The sequence below is a fragment of the Stegostoma tigrinum genome, chromosome 3 (genome assembly GCF_030684315.1).
Source record: "Stegostoma tigrinum isolate sSteTig4 chromosome 3, sSteTig4.hap1, whole genome shotgun sequence".
Classification (NCBI taxonomy): Eukaryota; Metazoa; Chordata; class Chondrichthyes; order Orectolobiformes; family Stegostomatidae; genus Stegostoma; species Stegostoma tigrinum.
The window spans coordinates 134,406,506-134,422,326 of NC_081356.1; the positions used below are offsets into that span (position 1 = coordinate 134,406,506).

General features: G+C 39.7%; 1 protein-coding gene across 1 annotated transcript in view; it reads right to left on the reverse strand.

The window, feature by feature from the left end:
• Window positions 1–15,821, reverse strand: part of rictora (RPTOR independent companion of MTOR, complex 2 a) — a 238,748-nt gene that overhangs the window by 173,973 nt on the left and 48,954 nt on the right. Inside the window, exon 3 of the mRNA XM_059644956.1 lies at window positions 12,284–12,381. Within this exon, the coding sequence (XP_059500939.1) occupies window positions 12,284–12,381 (98 nt within the window). The remainder of the gene's footprint in view (window positions 1–12,283; window positions 12,382–15,821) is intronic.

Consider the following 15,821-nt stretch of genomic DNA (forward strand, 5'->3'; position numbering starts at 1 on the left):
ATATATCTGACAGTTGCCAAATGAGCAGTATCACACCTAAACCTGATGGGCACTTTCCATTACGGTGAAGGGGGGCACTGGATAAATAACCAACATTAACAACACTTGCTCTTTCCCTTTTGATTACCTAAAGTTTATGAAACACTGCACCAACTTACGTGTTAGCTATGTCAGTACAGATTTGGAATTGGAACAAGGCCGTTCCTGGTCTGTAAGTCCCAGAATTACTTACAGCTACATTTATCCACCAAAGCACTGGGCAGCATTTTGTTATTCTTAGAACTGCCTACAGTGACCTACTGGGCGCAACAAGAGGAAGGAAAAGGAAAAGACCCAGACAATTTATAAAAGATTCTAGGGTACCTCCCACATATAGTCAGAAAGGATAAGTACCAAAAATTTTAAATTATCTGGGACTATGTGTTTGAAGTATAAATAAAATAAGGGTATTAGATTGAGCTTAACTCAACTATGTTGCAAGATGACAAAAATCAGCCTCTCAAAACTTGAGCAAACTGTGGATGCTGTATATCAGAAGCAAAAACATAAGTTTCTGGTAAAAGCTCAGGAGGTCTGGCAGCATCTGCGAAGAGAAATCAAAGTTAACACTTCAGGTCCAGTGACCTTCCTCAGAACTCAGCCTCTCTCCTACTTAAAGCTAGCACTTCCCTCAATCCTAAGAATAGCAGTCCAAATGAAAGGAAACTAAAAGCATCTTCTGACAGATAAGCTGTTAGTAAAAGATGAGATGAGGCCTACTGGAGGAAAAGAAGATGCAAGGCAGGCTAGAATGCTTAAGGTTGGCTTTTTTTTTGCTAAAGAGGAAGATGATCGCAGACCATAGTACAAGTGAGAGGATAGAGGTAATAGAGGGGTTAAAAGGGATAGATAGAATCCAATGCGAAAGCAGGCTAAGGGTAGATAAATCATCTGGCTTGGATTGCTTGCTTTCAAATAGTAAGAGTGGAGATCACAAAAGGGCTTCCCTTAAATTTTCAATCTTCCTTAGATATGAGCAAGGTAACAAGAGGACTGGAAAGAAGCAAATGTGAGACCCTTGTCCATAGAAACTTGTAAGGACAGTCCTAGCAATTACAGCTTAGCTAATTTAACATCACTGGTAAGCAAGATTTCAAAACCAATAATCAGTGAAAAGTAACAAACGAACACTTAGAAACACAGAGGAGTAAGCCATTTGGTCCCTTCAAGCCTGCTCCCCCATTCAACATGATCATGGTCGATCCTCTATCGAAACACCCTATCGCAGCTTTCTCCATATCCCTTGATGCTTTCACTATCTATAAAGTTATCAATAGCTTGAGAGGTTTGAGTTAATTAAGACAGCTAAATGGGAATTGTAAAAATCTGATTGTGGTTGTCTAACTGCAATGAATTTTTTGATAACAGAGGAAATTGATGAAAGAAATGCAATGGGTGTTATTCTACATGAATATTAAGAAAGCGCCAAATAAAACTGCACATTGATGGCTGGATAACAGACTAGAAGATTAGGAACATCAGCATGAGCTTGGTTAAGACTGGCTTGAGGACAAAAAGCAGCAGGCATGGTAAATGTTTATTTCACAGTTTGGAAGGAACAGGCAGTGGTGGTCCCAAGGGCAGCTGTTTTCTAGATGTAAATAAATTTCTTGACACTGACAAGATTTCAAAATTTGCTTACAATACCAAACCTGAGCCAATGGCCAGTATAGTTAAGATGATTCCACTCACTGCAACACATCTCAATAGGCTAGAAGAATAGACAAACAAGTGGCAGATGGAAGCTAATAGACAGAAAAATGAGGTGATTCTAATAGGGGGAAGCATTATAAACCAAAAGGCAGAATGCGAAAACAGCAAAGGATTCACATGCATGGATACTTGAAGATGGCAGAACAAATGATTAGATTCTGGAATGCACTGCCTGATAGGGTGCTGGAAACAGATTTAATAATAGCTTCCAGAAGGGAATTGTACAAATATTTTGAAGAGGAAAATGGCAAAGACATGAGGAAAGAGCACAGGGCAATGGGACCAAATAAATTGCGCTTCAAAAGAGCCAGTGCAGACTTGATAGACTGAATAAGCGCTTTCTCTGTTGCAATATACTAGGATAGGTAGATATATGGGAGACGTCAGAGGTAGGTTCGTTACTTAGAGTGGTAGGAGCGTGGAATGCATTGCTGGAGAGGGTAGTGGAGTTGGCATCATTAGGGGCATTTAAGCGGCAATTAGATAGACATATGGATGATAGTGTAAGGTAGTGGTAGAGGTTAGACGGACCTTATGTTTAGGGTAAAAGTTCAGAACAAAATCGTGGGCCGAAGGGCCTGTAGTGTGCTGTACTGTTCTATGATTCGATGAAAACGGGACTATTCCCATCATAAGTTAAATAATGGAAGAGGCGCATCCGACTAAATTAGCTCCTTAGTTAATGGAGCAATGTGGGATGCAATTGGTTATATAATGCTTTTACACAATCACTGCCAGAGGAAGTGGTAGATGCAAATACAGTTACAATATTTCAAAGGCATTTGGCTGAGTACATGAATAGGAAAGGTTCGACAGATATGGACTAAACTCAAACAAATTGGACTAATTTAATTTGGGAAACCTGGTTAGGATGGATGAGTTGAACTGAAGCATTAGTTTTCAGCTGTATGGCTCTGACTCAGGGCAGACCTGAGCTGTATGACTATGGCATTGCATAGTCAAAAGTTACAAATCCATGCCTGGCTTAAAGGAAGTCTTCTTCTCTCACAACTGTAATAACATTTGACCAGCTTCAACTCCGTTTTTAGCAAATTTTTTTTAATCTATTGGTGTAAATTTGACAAAAAGCTGAACATTGTAGATTCTAGAAATCTGAAAATAAAAACAAAGTGCTAGAAACACTCAGTAGATCTCAAGGAATGTATGGACAGAGTAATAGAGTTAAACAGCATTTCCTTTTAAAGATCATTCCAACGTCATTATACCTGGTTAAACACAAATTATGTTACTTTACTACATCAGAAACAATCATAGTCTATACTGACCAACTTGAACTGTAATGGTGTAAGAATTCAATTCATGATCACTATTCTTCACATCACATTTTGATCAGTTCAGCTCCAACAAATTGCTTGTTACGTAATAGTTTCCACTTCTGGCAAAGGGTTCAAACCCCAAAAGTAATCCATCTTTTACAATTACTGAACTTAAATAATCTGTTGTGTTTTTATATCTGATTTTCATTAATTACTGCTGCACGTATCACAGTCATTACTGACATAAGCAGACTAGTGCAGATTCTGGGAATCTGTAGTAAAGACAAAATACCAGGAATACTCAAGAGGTCGGGCAGCAATAGGGACAGAAATAATTAAATTTTCAGGTTGAGACATAATACAAAAACTGTGGAGGGAAATGGAGTTAAGCTGTTATTTTTAGCATTTTCTAATCCTGTTACACTTCTTGCTCATAATAAATATTAGTTGCCAGTTAAACATCAGTTCTGTCACCTATTCAAAAATTTCCAAAGATTATTTTTCTGCTGCAGGCAATAAGTTGTGAATCAGAATTTCAACCAAGAGAGCAGATGTTACAAACAGCTTCTGCCTTTTAAGGTCAGTAACTGTCAGGCAAAATATGTTCTTCAGTTTACTATAGTGATCCCTAATGCACAGTTTAAGGATGGATGTGATTGGATCTAGCCATGATGCCCTCAATGATGGACAAAGTACAAAAGAATACATCCATGTTACCTTTGTAACAGAGGGGAAAAGTCAGGTACTATATTCTGTGTCCTGATACAGGGCAAACAAACTTTGAGGCATTTTCAGTTTCAATATCTCATTATGTTACACTGAATTAGATTTAAAAATTGTCAGAAAACTTAATGCAGAACAATCATATCAAACATGAATAGTTTCACACAAACCATCTATACCTGCAGTTATCCGTTTTCATGGTTAAGATGTGTGTAAATACTATTTGTGTCATTAATTATGTTTTTAAGAAATATTTACACTATTTCGGTGACTTTTTGGAAGATTTTCAATTTGATGTGCCAGGTGTAAATGCTTAAAGTTACATGAATGCAGAAAACATTTTAAAACAAATAGAGGGGAAGAGAAACAAAATCAGAAATTGCAGAAAAAACTCAAGATGTGGCAGCATCTGTGAAGAAAGAGCAGAGTTAATGTTTCAAGTCCAGTGACTCATCTTCAAAGCTGACTGCAGCTAAATGGTGGTTGGTATACATGTAGAAAAGGATGGGGGGGGAGCGGTGGAGGAGAGAGGCAGCAGGAGAAGCAGGAGTACATGATAGGTGGGTACTGAGCCAAGAGAGAGAGACAAAAACAGTTGGGCAAATAAAGGAATTGGTAAAAGGTCAACCTCAGAGAATAAACAGTTAATGGGGACTGTTAGTGGCTGACGATGAGTTGTTAGTAGTAGCAGTCCGTATGATAGCAATGCCTGATGTAAGGATATGGGAGAAAGTGCTCAGGCCTGAAAATGACTGAACTCAATATTGAGTGCTGAAGGCTGTAGGACCCCAAGAGGAAAATGAAGTGTTGCTCTCCCTCCACATTGCTCTGAACTTCAGTGGGTACACTGTAGCAAGCCAAAGAACACAGTGGTGTGTTGAAACAGCAGGCAGGCAGAAGGGGGGAAGAGAACTTTTTTTTAAAAAAGTAACTAACATATATGGAAATAATGAAAAAAAATGCTATGAAGATACAAATCAAATTCCACCTGAAAAAAATCAAATAAGTGATTTTTCCACTTAGATGAGGAGTACCATCAATTATTTTTATCATTACACTGAAGTCTACCTATGAGGCTATTTGTACAAGTGGTACAGATCAATCAGTTTTTAAGATTACTGCCCGGTGACAATACAGATTGGTCCGAAACAGATGCTGAGAGATAAATACTTTCTCAATAGCTTTCTGCTTTGTGCTGTCCACAGCTAACTAAAGATCTGCCCCAACCAGTAGATCTATCCTCATCCATCGATATGTAAACAACAGGCTTACATCGAGTCTTCCGTATCTTTACTCAACAGCAAGCTCTCTCAGATTTATATAGAACATAGAACATTACAGCACAGTACAGGCCCTTTGGCACTCGATGTTGTGCCGACCTGTCATACCGATTTCAAGCCCATCTAACCTACACTATTCCATGTACATCCATATGCTTGTCCAATGACGACTTAAATATACTTAAAGTTGGCGAATCTACTACCATTGCAGGCAAAGCGGTCCATTCCCTTACTACTCTCTAAGTAAAGAAACTACCTCTGACATCTGTCCTATATCTTTCACCCCTCAATTTAAAGCTATGCCCCCTCATGCTCGCCATCACCATCCTAGGAAAAAGGCTCTCCCTATCCACCCTATCTAACCCTCTGATTATTTTATATGTCTCAATTAAGTCGCCTCTCGACCTTCTTCTCTCTAACAAAAACAGCCTCAAGTCCCTCAGCCTTTCCTCATAAGACCTTCCCTCCATACCAGGCAACATCCTAGTAAATCTCCTCTGCAACCTTTCCAAAGCTTCCACATCCTTCTTATAATGCAGTGACTAGAACTGTACACAATATTGTACGCGGCCGCACCAGAGTGTTGGAGCTTCTTTGGATAGCTTCCAGCTACCTTTCCTCAGACACCAGGTTCAAAGCTGTTCAGTATTTCAGGCGTGGTCTTGTGTAGTTTTAGCAAGATCTCCCTATTTTCATGCATAACTTGCACTGAAACAAAGTCCAACGGTCCATTTGCCCTCCCTAATACACGCTAAAACTGGCTGCCAACGTTTTGCAATTCATTTACAAGGACCCCCAAATGTGTCTATGCTTCAACTTTCTGCAGCCTTTCCTCATTCTAATAACACTTAACTCTTCTCCAATCTTTCTGCCAAAGTCAATAATCTCATATGTCCACATTATATGCTATCTATCAGGTTTATGGGCAAAAAAGTTAACACATCCATATCTCTCTGTCGACTCCGCATCATCCTCATCCATTTCTTACCTTCCCATTTTTTTTGGTTGCCTGAAACCTTAGTCATACTACTTTAATTAACACCGTCAAAAAAAAACACTGATCCCTGATGCACATTATGGCATAAAACTGTACAAAATTGAGATACTTTTCCAATTCATCCTACTTTAATTTCTCCCCTTTCTTTCTTAGGTAAATGTCACATTCAGGCAAAATTCCAAAGATGGCATTAAGCCTATTTCTCACTTACTTCCCTAAGCAGCTATTCTTCACATCAGCCAAGGTAGTAAGCACAAACACAACCAATTTATCATTAGTATTAACCCTAATTAATTCAGTCTAGCCTAATGATGAGAATTGCGTGAAATATCCAGTGTAATCTACAAATGGTGGTTTTGGATAAAATATTTTAAGCTGCATGAAAGTAGGTTGCAATACCATTAATTGTAAGTCTACCACTGCAATGACAGTAGAAAAAGCAACACATGGTGAAGAAGTATCATGCACCAAGTATATTGGTACCAATATTTACGAGAACATCTTTAAGTGAATCCTGCCATCATACCAATTGTCAGCTTACACCTCTCACCTGCCTGCTTCTTCTAAAATGTATACATATAATATTGTATATTAAAAACTTTACAAGTTTCATACACAAAAACAAACATGTATCCTGTGTGAAGCAACAAGACCAGTGTAAAGAGGCCACTTCCTCTTTAATTTCCTGTTTGTTTTGTTGGTTAGGTGGGGGAATTGAAGTATCGTTTACAACAAACGTTGCTGTTCTGCAGCATTAAAATGTTGTGTTGTACACCAAATGTTGTTCTGCACTGCAGTGAACTTACCTAATCCCAAAATTTGTTGGGACCCAGAAATGCACACAAAGGATGGCAATGCAACTCATAGCAGCCTTTTGTTTGTTACAATAAAAATAGATATTTAAGCGGTCGTGCTTCCTTCTAGCCACATGTTTCTCCATCAGCTCCAAGTACGGTGGAAATCCATGGATAGGATTAGTTCCATCAGCAGGTTGGTAATGTTGTTGTAATGCTTTGAGACTTAGTAAATGGTACTAAATAGTAAATGATACATAGACTATATTTGCAATGTGATCTTGGACTGAAGACCCAGGTTCAAGCCCAACTTTGAAATTTCAAAGTTCCAGTCAGTGAATTCGATCAGTCTCAGCTCAGTTGTGACAGCAGGCTTAGTGTGGTATGCATATTTAGGTGTGGTCCAGCTGTTGAGTAAAAGCTGTGCGGATGCCAACGTAAGGTATCTGAATGGGCACAAGTCCATTCCCCAAAAATGAACAGTTTAGCAACTTCCCAGAGACTACAGATAACATTCTTACGTTGTTCATACGAGGGTACACACATACCCTAATGCTAAACCAAATGCTGCATGTGCCTCAGTCAGTGATGAACCTGTTGAAGACACGTCTTCTAATCCTTCTAAAATAAGTCATTTTTAATTTTGGAAAATCCTGCACAATCAAGAACAGTTCATGGGCCTGTGCACATATTTGCACACGTAAGGTATTTTTGCTAGACTATTAATCCAGAAACTCAGCAAATGTTCTGGGGACCTGGGTTTGAACTTGAATTTAATTAAAAACAAAATTTGGAATTGGGAATCTTCTGACGACTGTGAAACCACTGCAGATTGTCAGAAAACCCACCCGGCTCACTCGTTTTTCAGGTAAGGAAATCTGTCATCCTTATATGATATGTGACTCCACAGCCACAGCCATGTGGTTGACTCTAAACTGCCCTTTGAAATGGCATAGAAAGTCAGTTCTAGGGCAGCTAGAGACAGACAATAAATGCTGGCCAGCCAGTGATGTGCGTGTCCCACGAACAAATAAAAAAAAACGAGAAGGGAAGTAAAACACAGGAATAGGGTAGTGTACCACTGATGGGAAAACTCAAAAACCAATAGGTACAGAGAGAAATTTGACCAAGGAGTTATACAAAGCCTTTGCAGGTTCTGTAAGCAGTTAAGCAGCGAATTGAAAGCCAGTAACTTCATGCCATTTCAATACTTCATAACAAGGGTTATTGAGATACGTACAATGTAGAGCAGAGAGCCCAAGTGTTCTATTCCTGCTTCTATTTTGTGTAAACCTTTTTAAAAATGACAAGAGTAAAACATCTAACAGTAAGTTGCAACGATGTAGTAAGAAATTTAAAAAATGGATATGGATTGGTAAGGTGAATGAACAAAATTTGGCTGATATAGTTTAATATGTGTAAGTGAGAGATCATTCATTTGGGTTGGAAGAATATAAAGTAATGTTATCTAAATTGAAAGAGGATTAGAGTGTCCTCATGCACAAGAAACAAAAAGCTAGTGAGGAGGTACGGCAGGGAACTAGGAAGGCAAATCGAATTTTGACATTTATTGTTAAAGGAGTGGAGTATACAAGTAGGGAAGTGTTGTCGCAACCGTTCGATCATTGGGGAGATCGCAACTGGAGTGCTGTGAACTGTTTTGGTCCCCTTACTGGAGGAAGGATGTATCTGCATTGGAGGCGGCTGAGATGGTTCAGTGGATTTATTCCAGAGATGAAAGGCTTGTTTACCATGCAGAATTGATCAATTTAGCCCTAAACTTATTAGAATGAGGAGATCTAATTGAAATATATAAGGTGCTAAAAGGGACTGACAAAGTAGATGCAGACGTGATGTTTCCCCTTGCCTCATGGTGCAATCTAGAATGAGTGGTCATAGTTTTATGCTAAGGGATGGCAGATATGTGGAATTCACTACAGTGTTATGAATACCAAGCCACTGAATAAAGAGGAGATAAACAGATTTTCAATCAGTCATGGGTTAAAGGGTTATGGAGAGCAGACAGTAAAGTGGATTTAAGGTCAAGATGAAATCAATGGTGAAGCAGACTTCAGGAGTGGAATTGCCTACTTCTGTTTGTAGTTCTTTTGTTCTGATTTTTGCACAGAGCGTAAAAGAAATCCAGCAGGGTTTATTTGAGTCCGAGCGGCTCACTCCCAAAATCCCATTTTAGTACTCTTGCTGGTAGATGATGGGCATAGAAGTAGCTACAACAGTTGGGAGGTGCTGAAGGAAGGCACTTGAACTAAGAAACTGATTGGATGAAGGTCAGGTGGATCTCATTGATTACAAGATCCTTGATTGAGGGTGGTTAACCTGGGCCAATCAGGGAGCATTGGCTGCCAGACATAAACAGGAGACTCAGAGAATCCCTTCATTCCAGGGACTGGCTCTGAATTGGCTGGTCAGAGCATCTATACTATGAAATTGTGAATAAAGGGTAACTTGGTGACAGAATACTGGTGTCTGTGCAGTTGTTTCAGTTGTATTCCTGTTGCTGACTCATTGCCCCAAATGCCTCCCTACAATGGCAGCTGTTGCTGGAGGAATAGAAACAGCTATTATTTGGAATTTATTTGCCTACAAAAGGCCTAAAGACTCCAGACAAGATCAAACTCCAAGCAGGAATCTACCCCCATTGAGCTTAGCTACCCTTTAAAATTCTGCTTCATCTCATTGGTATGCTGACATTGACCAATTACATCTGTTTTCTCCCTCGCTGCTCATAGTAGAATTTGGGAGATTATTTTCTGAAGTTCCTAGAATAAAATAAGAGCAAGCCCAAGGTTTGCACTCAACCCATTAGCCAGTCGGTAATGTACTGAAAGCTGTTTGTCACAATTGGGACATGGGTCAGCCCAGCCTCACTCTGCACTGCTAAAAAAGAAATGACAAACATTTTCTGAGCTGAAGCAAGCTGCAGCAGCATTAATCTCCAGCGGTGACGTCTGGAGGAAAACATTAGTGTGTGACACTCACACGGCTTACAGATCAGATCACCAGCCTGGGCTGTTTTTCCTCAATGCTACAAACCTTAAAAGGAGGCAAGACAAACAGACAGACAGAAAGAAAAAGGGAAACAGACACAGACACACACACAGACACACACAGACACACACACTCCTCCGCTACCCAAGAGGATCGTATGTATAAAAACTTCTATGGAATGACAATTGCAGAAACTCAAAGACCGCAACGAAAGAAAAACCAAAAGCAAATGTAAATATAGCGTTCTGACTATTCTAGAATAACTCTTTAGTTATCAGATGTAATCAGATCAATCTATTTCAGGTGTTTCCTCAATTTTTGGGTCAATTATCAATAGTGCAACAGGGTTACAGTCACATAAGTATATTTCCAACCACGTGTTTGCTGTGAGAAAAGAAATCTCACTGGCATTCTTGACATGCAATAATCTTCTCAGAAAATGCAATACTATAATGAATCATAACTCTTCAATATGAAGTTCCTAAGTTACAGTTAGCAGATATTTTTAATCAACCTGTTCAGATATGTTATGACATATTTGGACAGATGGAACTTGAGCCCAGACCTTACGACCTAGAGGTAGGGACATTACCACTGCGTGACAAGAGGCTTCAAAACACACACTTCTTTATGTGCAGCAGTTTGTACATTATTCCTTGCCCCGGAAGCAAAGAATGTTTAGATGGAACTGTGTGGCACATCTGGTCACAAAATAATTGATTCATTACAGGATCAAATGTCATACATATACTGGACCTTTTCCAATTCTTAAAAAGTGATTCAGAGTACAGATAAATATTATACTGTTGCCTAAGGAGCCACTTCAAGTCAATGTCAGAGGCTAGGGAACTTTGTGCCAGGCTCAGTTATTGCTCGTCATGAGGAATGGAGCTACAGGAACCACTAGTTTCCAATTTCAGTATAATGAAGGCTGAAAAAACCTTGCTTATTTTTTAGGAAGTAAATCTTGAGGGCAGCATGAGGATATGTGACCAGTAATGGCATATATCTTCAGTTTCCAGCAGATTCGAGGAGTGGGGTTATTGTTCACCTAACAGCACATGTACATTCATGAGATTGGGGCATCACTGACTGGGCCATAGCTTGTCCATCCCTATTCACCCTTGAGGAGGTGGGGCTGAGCTGCCTTCTTGAACCACCGCAGTCTATGCGCAGTAGGTAGACCCACAATGCCCTTAGGGAGGGAATTCCACAATTTTGGCCCAGCAAGTGAGGTAACAACAATACATTTCCAAGTCAGGATGATGAATGGCTAGAATGGGAACCTGCAGGTGGTGATCTTCCCATATATCTGCTGCCATTAAGCTTCTAGATTGATATGGTTATGGGTAAGAAAGAGCATATTTTTTTCTGCTGCATGGACTGCAGAGATCTGTGCATATCAACGGTGACAAAGTACTCACTTTCGGAAGTGAGTACTTTGTCACAAATTGATTTGTGCAGAATGTCTTGACGGCTGTGTGGTCACACAGCTTAGAAGGAATGGTGCTTATAGATGATGTACAGGCATTGGGGAGACAGGAGGAGAGTTACTTGCTGCCGAGTTCCTAGACTTTGAACTGTTCCTGTAACCATGGTATTGATATGGCTAGTCCAGTTCAGTCTCCAATCAATGACAACACCCAAGTTGTTGATATTAGGGGTTCTGTAATAATAATGCAATTGAATTACAAGGGATGATGGTTAGAACATCCATTATGGAGATGGCCATTGCCTAGCACTCGCATGGCATAAATATTACTTGCCTTGTCAGTCCAAGCCTGGATTTTGTCCAGGTCTTAATGCTTTTGGGTTGGACTGCTTCAGAATTTGAACGATTCCCACTTCTGACTTCATAATACAGGAAACGTCACTGATGAAGCAGCAAATGATTGTTGGACCTAGGACACTGTGGCTTGAATCCTCAGCCTATCGTTTTTCCTGAACCTGACTGTCGTTTGTTTTTGTCCTTGTCTCCCTCTCTTCTATCTTCCTGTTTAGGTTCCCATTTGTCTACTGCTATAACCTAACCCCCACCCAACCACACTAGCAAGTCCTTCCTCTAGCGCACCAGTTCTGATCCTACCCAGGTATAGCTCGCCTAACCTGCACTGATACCACCTCGCCCATAACCAGTCCAATGCCCTCCTCCTCACACCATCTCTCTAGCCACATTCATCGGATGCATGCATCTTGCTATTTCTACACAGTGTAGCATGCGGCACTAGTAACAATCTTGAGATTCTACTTTTTAACTTGCTTCCTAACTGCCCACTTTCTGCAGCTTATTCCGTTTCTCACCTATGTCATTGGTGCTGATGTGAACCATGACCACTGGCTGTTCATCCTCCCATTTTGAAATGTCCTAAGCTACTCAAATATACCATTCTAGTGTTTTTGTCCTGTACCTTCTGAGACTGCATATCTATGCTCTTATCAAACCTCACTTACCTTAATAAGGTTATTCAGGTGACCAAGCTTCCGCATGTTAGAGACTCCCTGAGGCTTAGCCACATTCTGGAGGATCTCGCGAAGGTTGTCTGAAGGGTCTGGAACATAATAAAAAAAGCACATCAGTTAGTGCTTTCATTGGGGAATTGAATCACAAGAGGTTATATTTGCAAAACACTGTACTATATCTGCAATATTTACCACAGCATATTTAAATATACAAATTGTGAGCTTGCCGGAAAAATGCCATGGGTCAGTTATGCTGACCTCCGTGCCAGATTACCTAATTTGTGCCAGGAAACATATAGGTATCTGTACTGACATTGTTTCAAAACTTCTGTGAAAAAACAATGCTAGTCAACATTGTCAATCTGAAACAGAAGTTACATTTAGGCCAAACTGGCTAATGATGGCAGATTTCATTGCTCAAAATACAGGGTGGAGAGCAGATTTGCCCCTGAAAGCTGCCTGTGTAAATTTAATTGTGAGGAGAATCAGAGAACACGTGGAACAGTTAGAACAAATGAGCTGCTGTTGTTTTCTCAAGTAGAGCTGAAGATGGTGTACTGAAGCCAGAGGGAGCGCAGCTGCAGGGTGGGCAGAAAACAAGGCTGGTGAGACTGGGACCCAGAGATTGAAGATGAAGTAAGTCTGCAAGCATCAGAGTGGAGCAGCAACAGATAAAAGAGAGCAGCAGCGAAGAGGGCAGAGGGGCTATAAAGGAGGCACTAGTGGGGTGGGTTTGCATCTTTTTTAAAAAAAATTGTGTTTTGTATGAACTTGACTTTTTACATTAACACACTCAACTGAATAATTTAATAATGACGAGTTTTATTTCACAAAGATTTATATTTGTGTTATCACCTTTCAAAGCATCTAATAGATTGTGAATTGTTTAAAGTGCAGTGACTGTGTTAAAGACAAACATGCAACCACTCAGCTGTGACCTCTCCACTCCACAGAAAGCAGTATTAGGACGATGGCTGTGTGTGGCGTCCACGAGCACCAGTTCTTTTTAACTAGTATTCGTAGCTTACACCTATTATTTCATACTAATTTGAATTTTGTGATGTTTGAAATTAATGCTTTCTTTGTGCTCTGCGGCTTTAAGTTTAATCAAGTGGTAATAATTGAGAATATTGTTAAATTCTTCTGTGTGAATCCAAACACCCTGTACAAAAGCACAAATACAGGAGGTCATATTATGAGACAGCATCATCTAATTAAGGAATTAGTGAGAATGAAAAATGAGCCCTGGAAAAGTAGCTTCTGAAAATCAATAAGCAACCCTCAAAAATGTATTTTGACCCATGGCAGGTTTTCTTCAAAAGGGCTACTTAAGGCTTTAAGACAATCTGACAGCTTTACAATTTTTACTTTTGTTGTCAGAAAACTAAATTTAAATTTGTGATTTCTACTTCAGAATTGTAACTAACATATCATAAACACAACTTAAAGGAATTTGCTTCAGACAGAGTAGGAATTGCCAATGCTGAAGAATCTGAGATAACAGAGTGTAGAGCTGGATGAACACAGCAAGCCAAGCAGCAGAGGAGCAGGAAAGCTGACGTTTCGTGTCTAGACCCTTTCTGAAGAAGGATCTAGACCTGAAACGTCAGCCTTCCTGCTCCTCTGATGCTGCTTGGCCTGCTGTGTTCATCCAGCTCTACACGTAGTTTCTTAAACGAGTTTGAGTTCCCAATTAGTTCAAATAACCGAGTACACAAACAGCGGTGATTTTGGGAAAAGTGGTGAAATGATTCACATCTACCAGATAACAGAGAACATTTACACATAACCAGATCAGATCGAGTACAGCTCCAGCATACCAATGGGAGAGGAGCGTCTGTCTGCTCTCACAGTTAACAATACATAACACTGGGGGAAAAAAAACACAAGGTTTGTAAATATACTCTGAAAGATAAGGCAACAGACTGTAAATAAAAAAGATACTGTGTGTTAGATTTTGATTCAACCTCAAGGATGTCTGATCAGAAGAACAAGCACTCTAAACTAGAGTTTCTTAAGATTCTGGTTCAGCGTGTAAACCCAAGTAAATCGTCTCAAAGTGTACCACTCTATTGCTAAATCACTTCAATTTATATTGATGCAGCACCTTTAACAATAACACTTTCAAAGGTCTTCACGCAAGTATCATCAAGTAATCTAATACAGTCACATGTTTGGCCAAAGTAGTAAACTTTAAGGAGCATTTAAGTTATGGCTGATATGCAAATCAAATCCAGAAAGACTCCTTTGGCTCATAATATGAATTGCAAAGTAACATCTGCCATTCTTAGGTGATTTAACCTTAATTGCCCTTTGTGGAATGGAGTTCTAAACTTTTAAACCTTTTAGGTTGCTTCAATTTTTAGACTGTACTTCCTAACTCTAGATTCTCCAAGCAGTAGCTTTTCCTCGGTCTTAGTGTAACAAAACTGCTCAATAATCTAAATTTGAGGAAAATTAAACATCAGATTATGCAATCTCTCATTCAGTTTATTGTTCTGGTAAAATCAGCAGAGCACTACATCCAAGGCCAATATACCCTTACTGAGGTATGGTGTCCAAAACTGAACAGTTACTGCTTTACCAGCTAACTTTGCCTAAGCACAGTTTGTTGATAGAGAACTGAAAAGATTGCAATCTGAAAAGCTGTGTCAGTTTAGACATGTGAACAGCTGGTTGGGTTTTACTAGATCAATCATATGGTTTACCAGGGTGTTACTGAGTTGTCAGATGGCACTGAAAGTGAAGCTACACTGTCAGACAGGAGAATTTTTAGAGGGAACTAACTGGCAGGGAAACTAAACAATTACTTTATGTTCATCCTCATGGAAAAAGTTACAGAAAGTCCCCCAAAAGTACCAGGCAACACCAGATTTGCAAAACTAGGGAACTAAAAGAAATTAGGCCTCTTGTACCAACTAGATTGAAAGTTGACAAATTCTCTGGACGAGACAAGCTTCATCACAGAGTTGGAGGGGACTAGAGAGACAGTGGATGCATTAACAATTATCTTCCAAAATTCTATAAATTCTGAAAGGTTCCTGTTGTTTGGAAGGTTACAAATAAAGAGAGAGAGAGAGAGAAGAATAGACAATTGTAAACTTGTTAGCTTGACATCAGTGGTACAGAAATGGTTAGAATCTATTGTAAAGGAAGTAATAAATGGACATTTTAGGAAAGAACGATATGGTGGAAGTGCAATTTGAGAGGTCCATGTAGGAGGCTTCAGGAGGACTTGCACAGGATAAGTGAATGTGCTCGAACATGGCTGCTGGAATGGAATGTGAACAGGTGTAAAATTATTCAACTTTGGAATAAAAATAGGCAGGCAGAGTACTTCTTAAACAGTGAGAGGTTGGAAGATGAGAGAGCCCAAAGGAATCACTGAAAGCCAGTTTGCAAGTGCAACAATTAAAAAATCAGTGTGCTGGAATTCATCACAAGGCCATTTGAGTAGAGGAGTATTTCTGTAATGCTGCAGTTGTACAGAGCCTTAATGAGACCTCACCTAAAGTACTGTGCCTAGCCT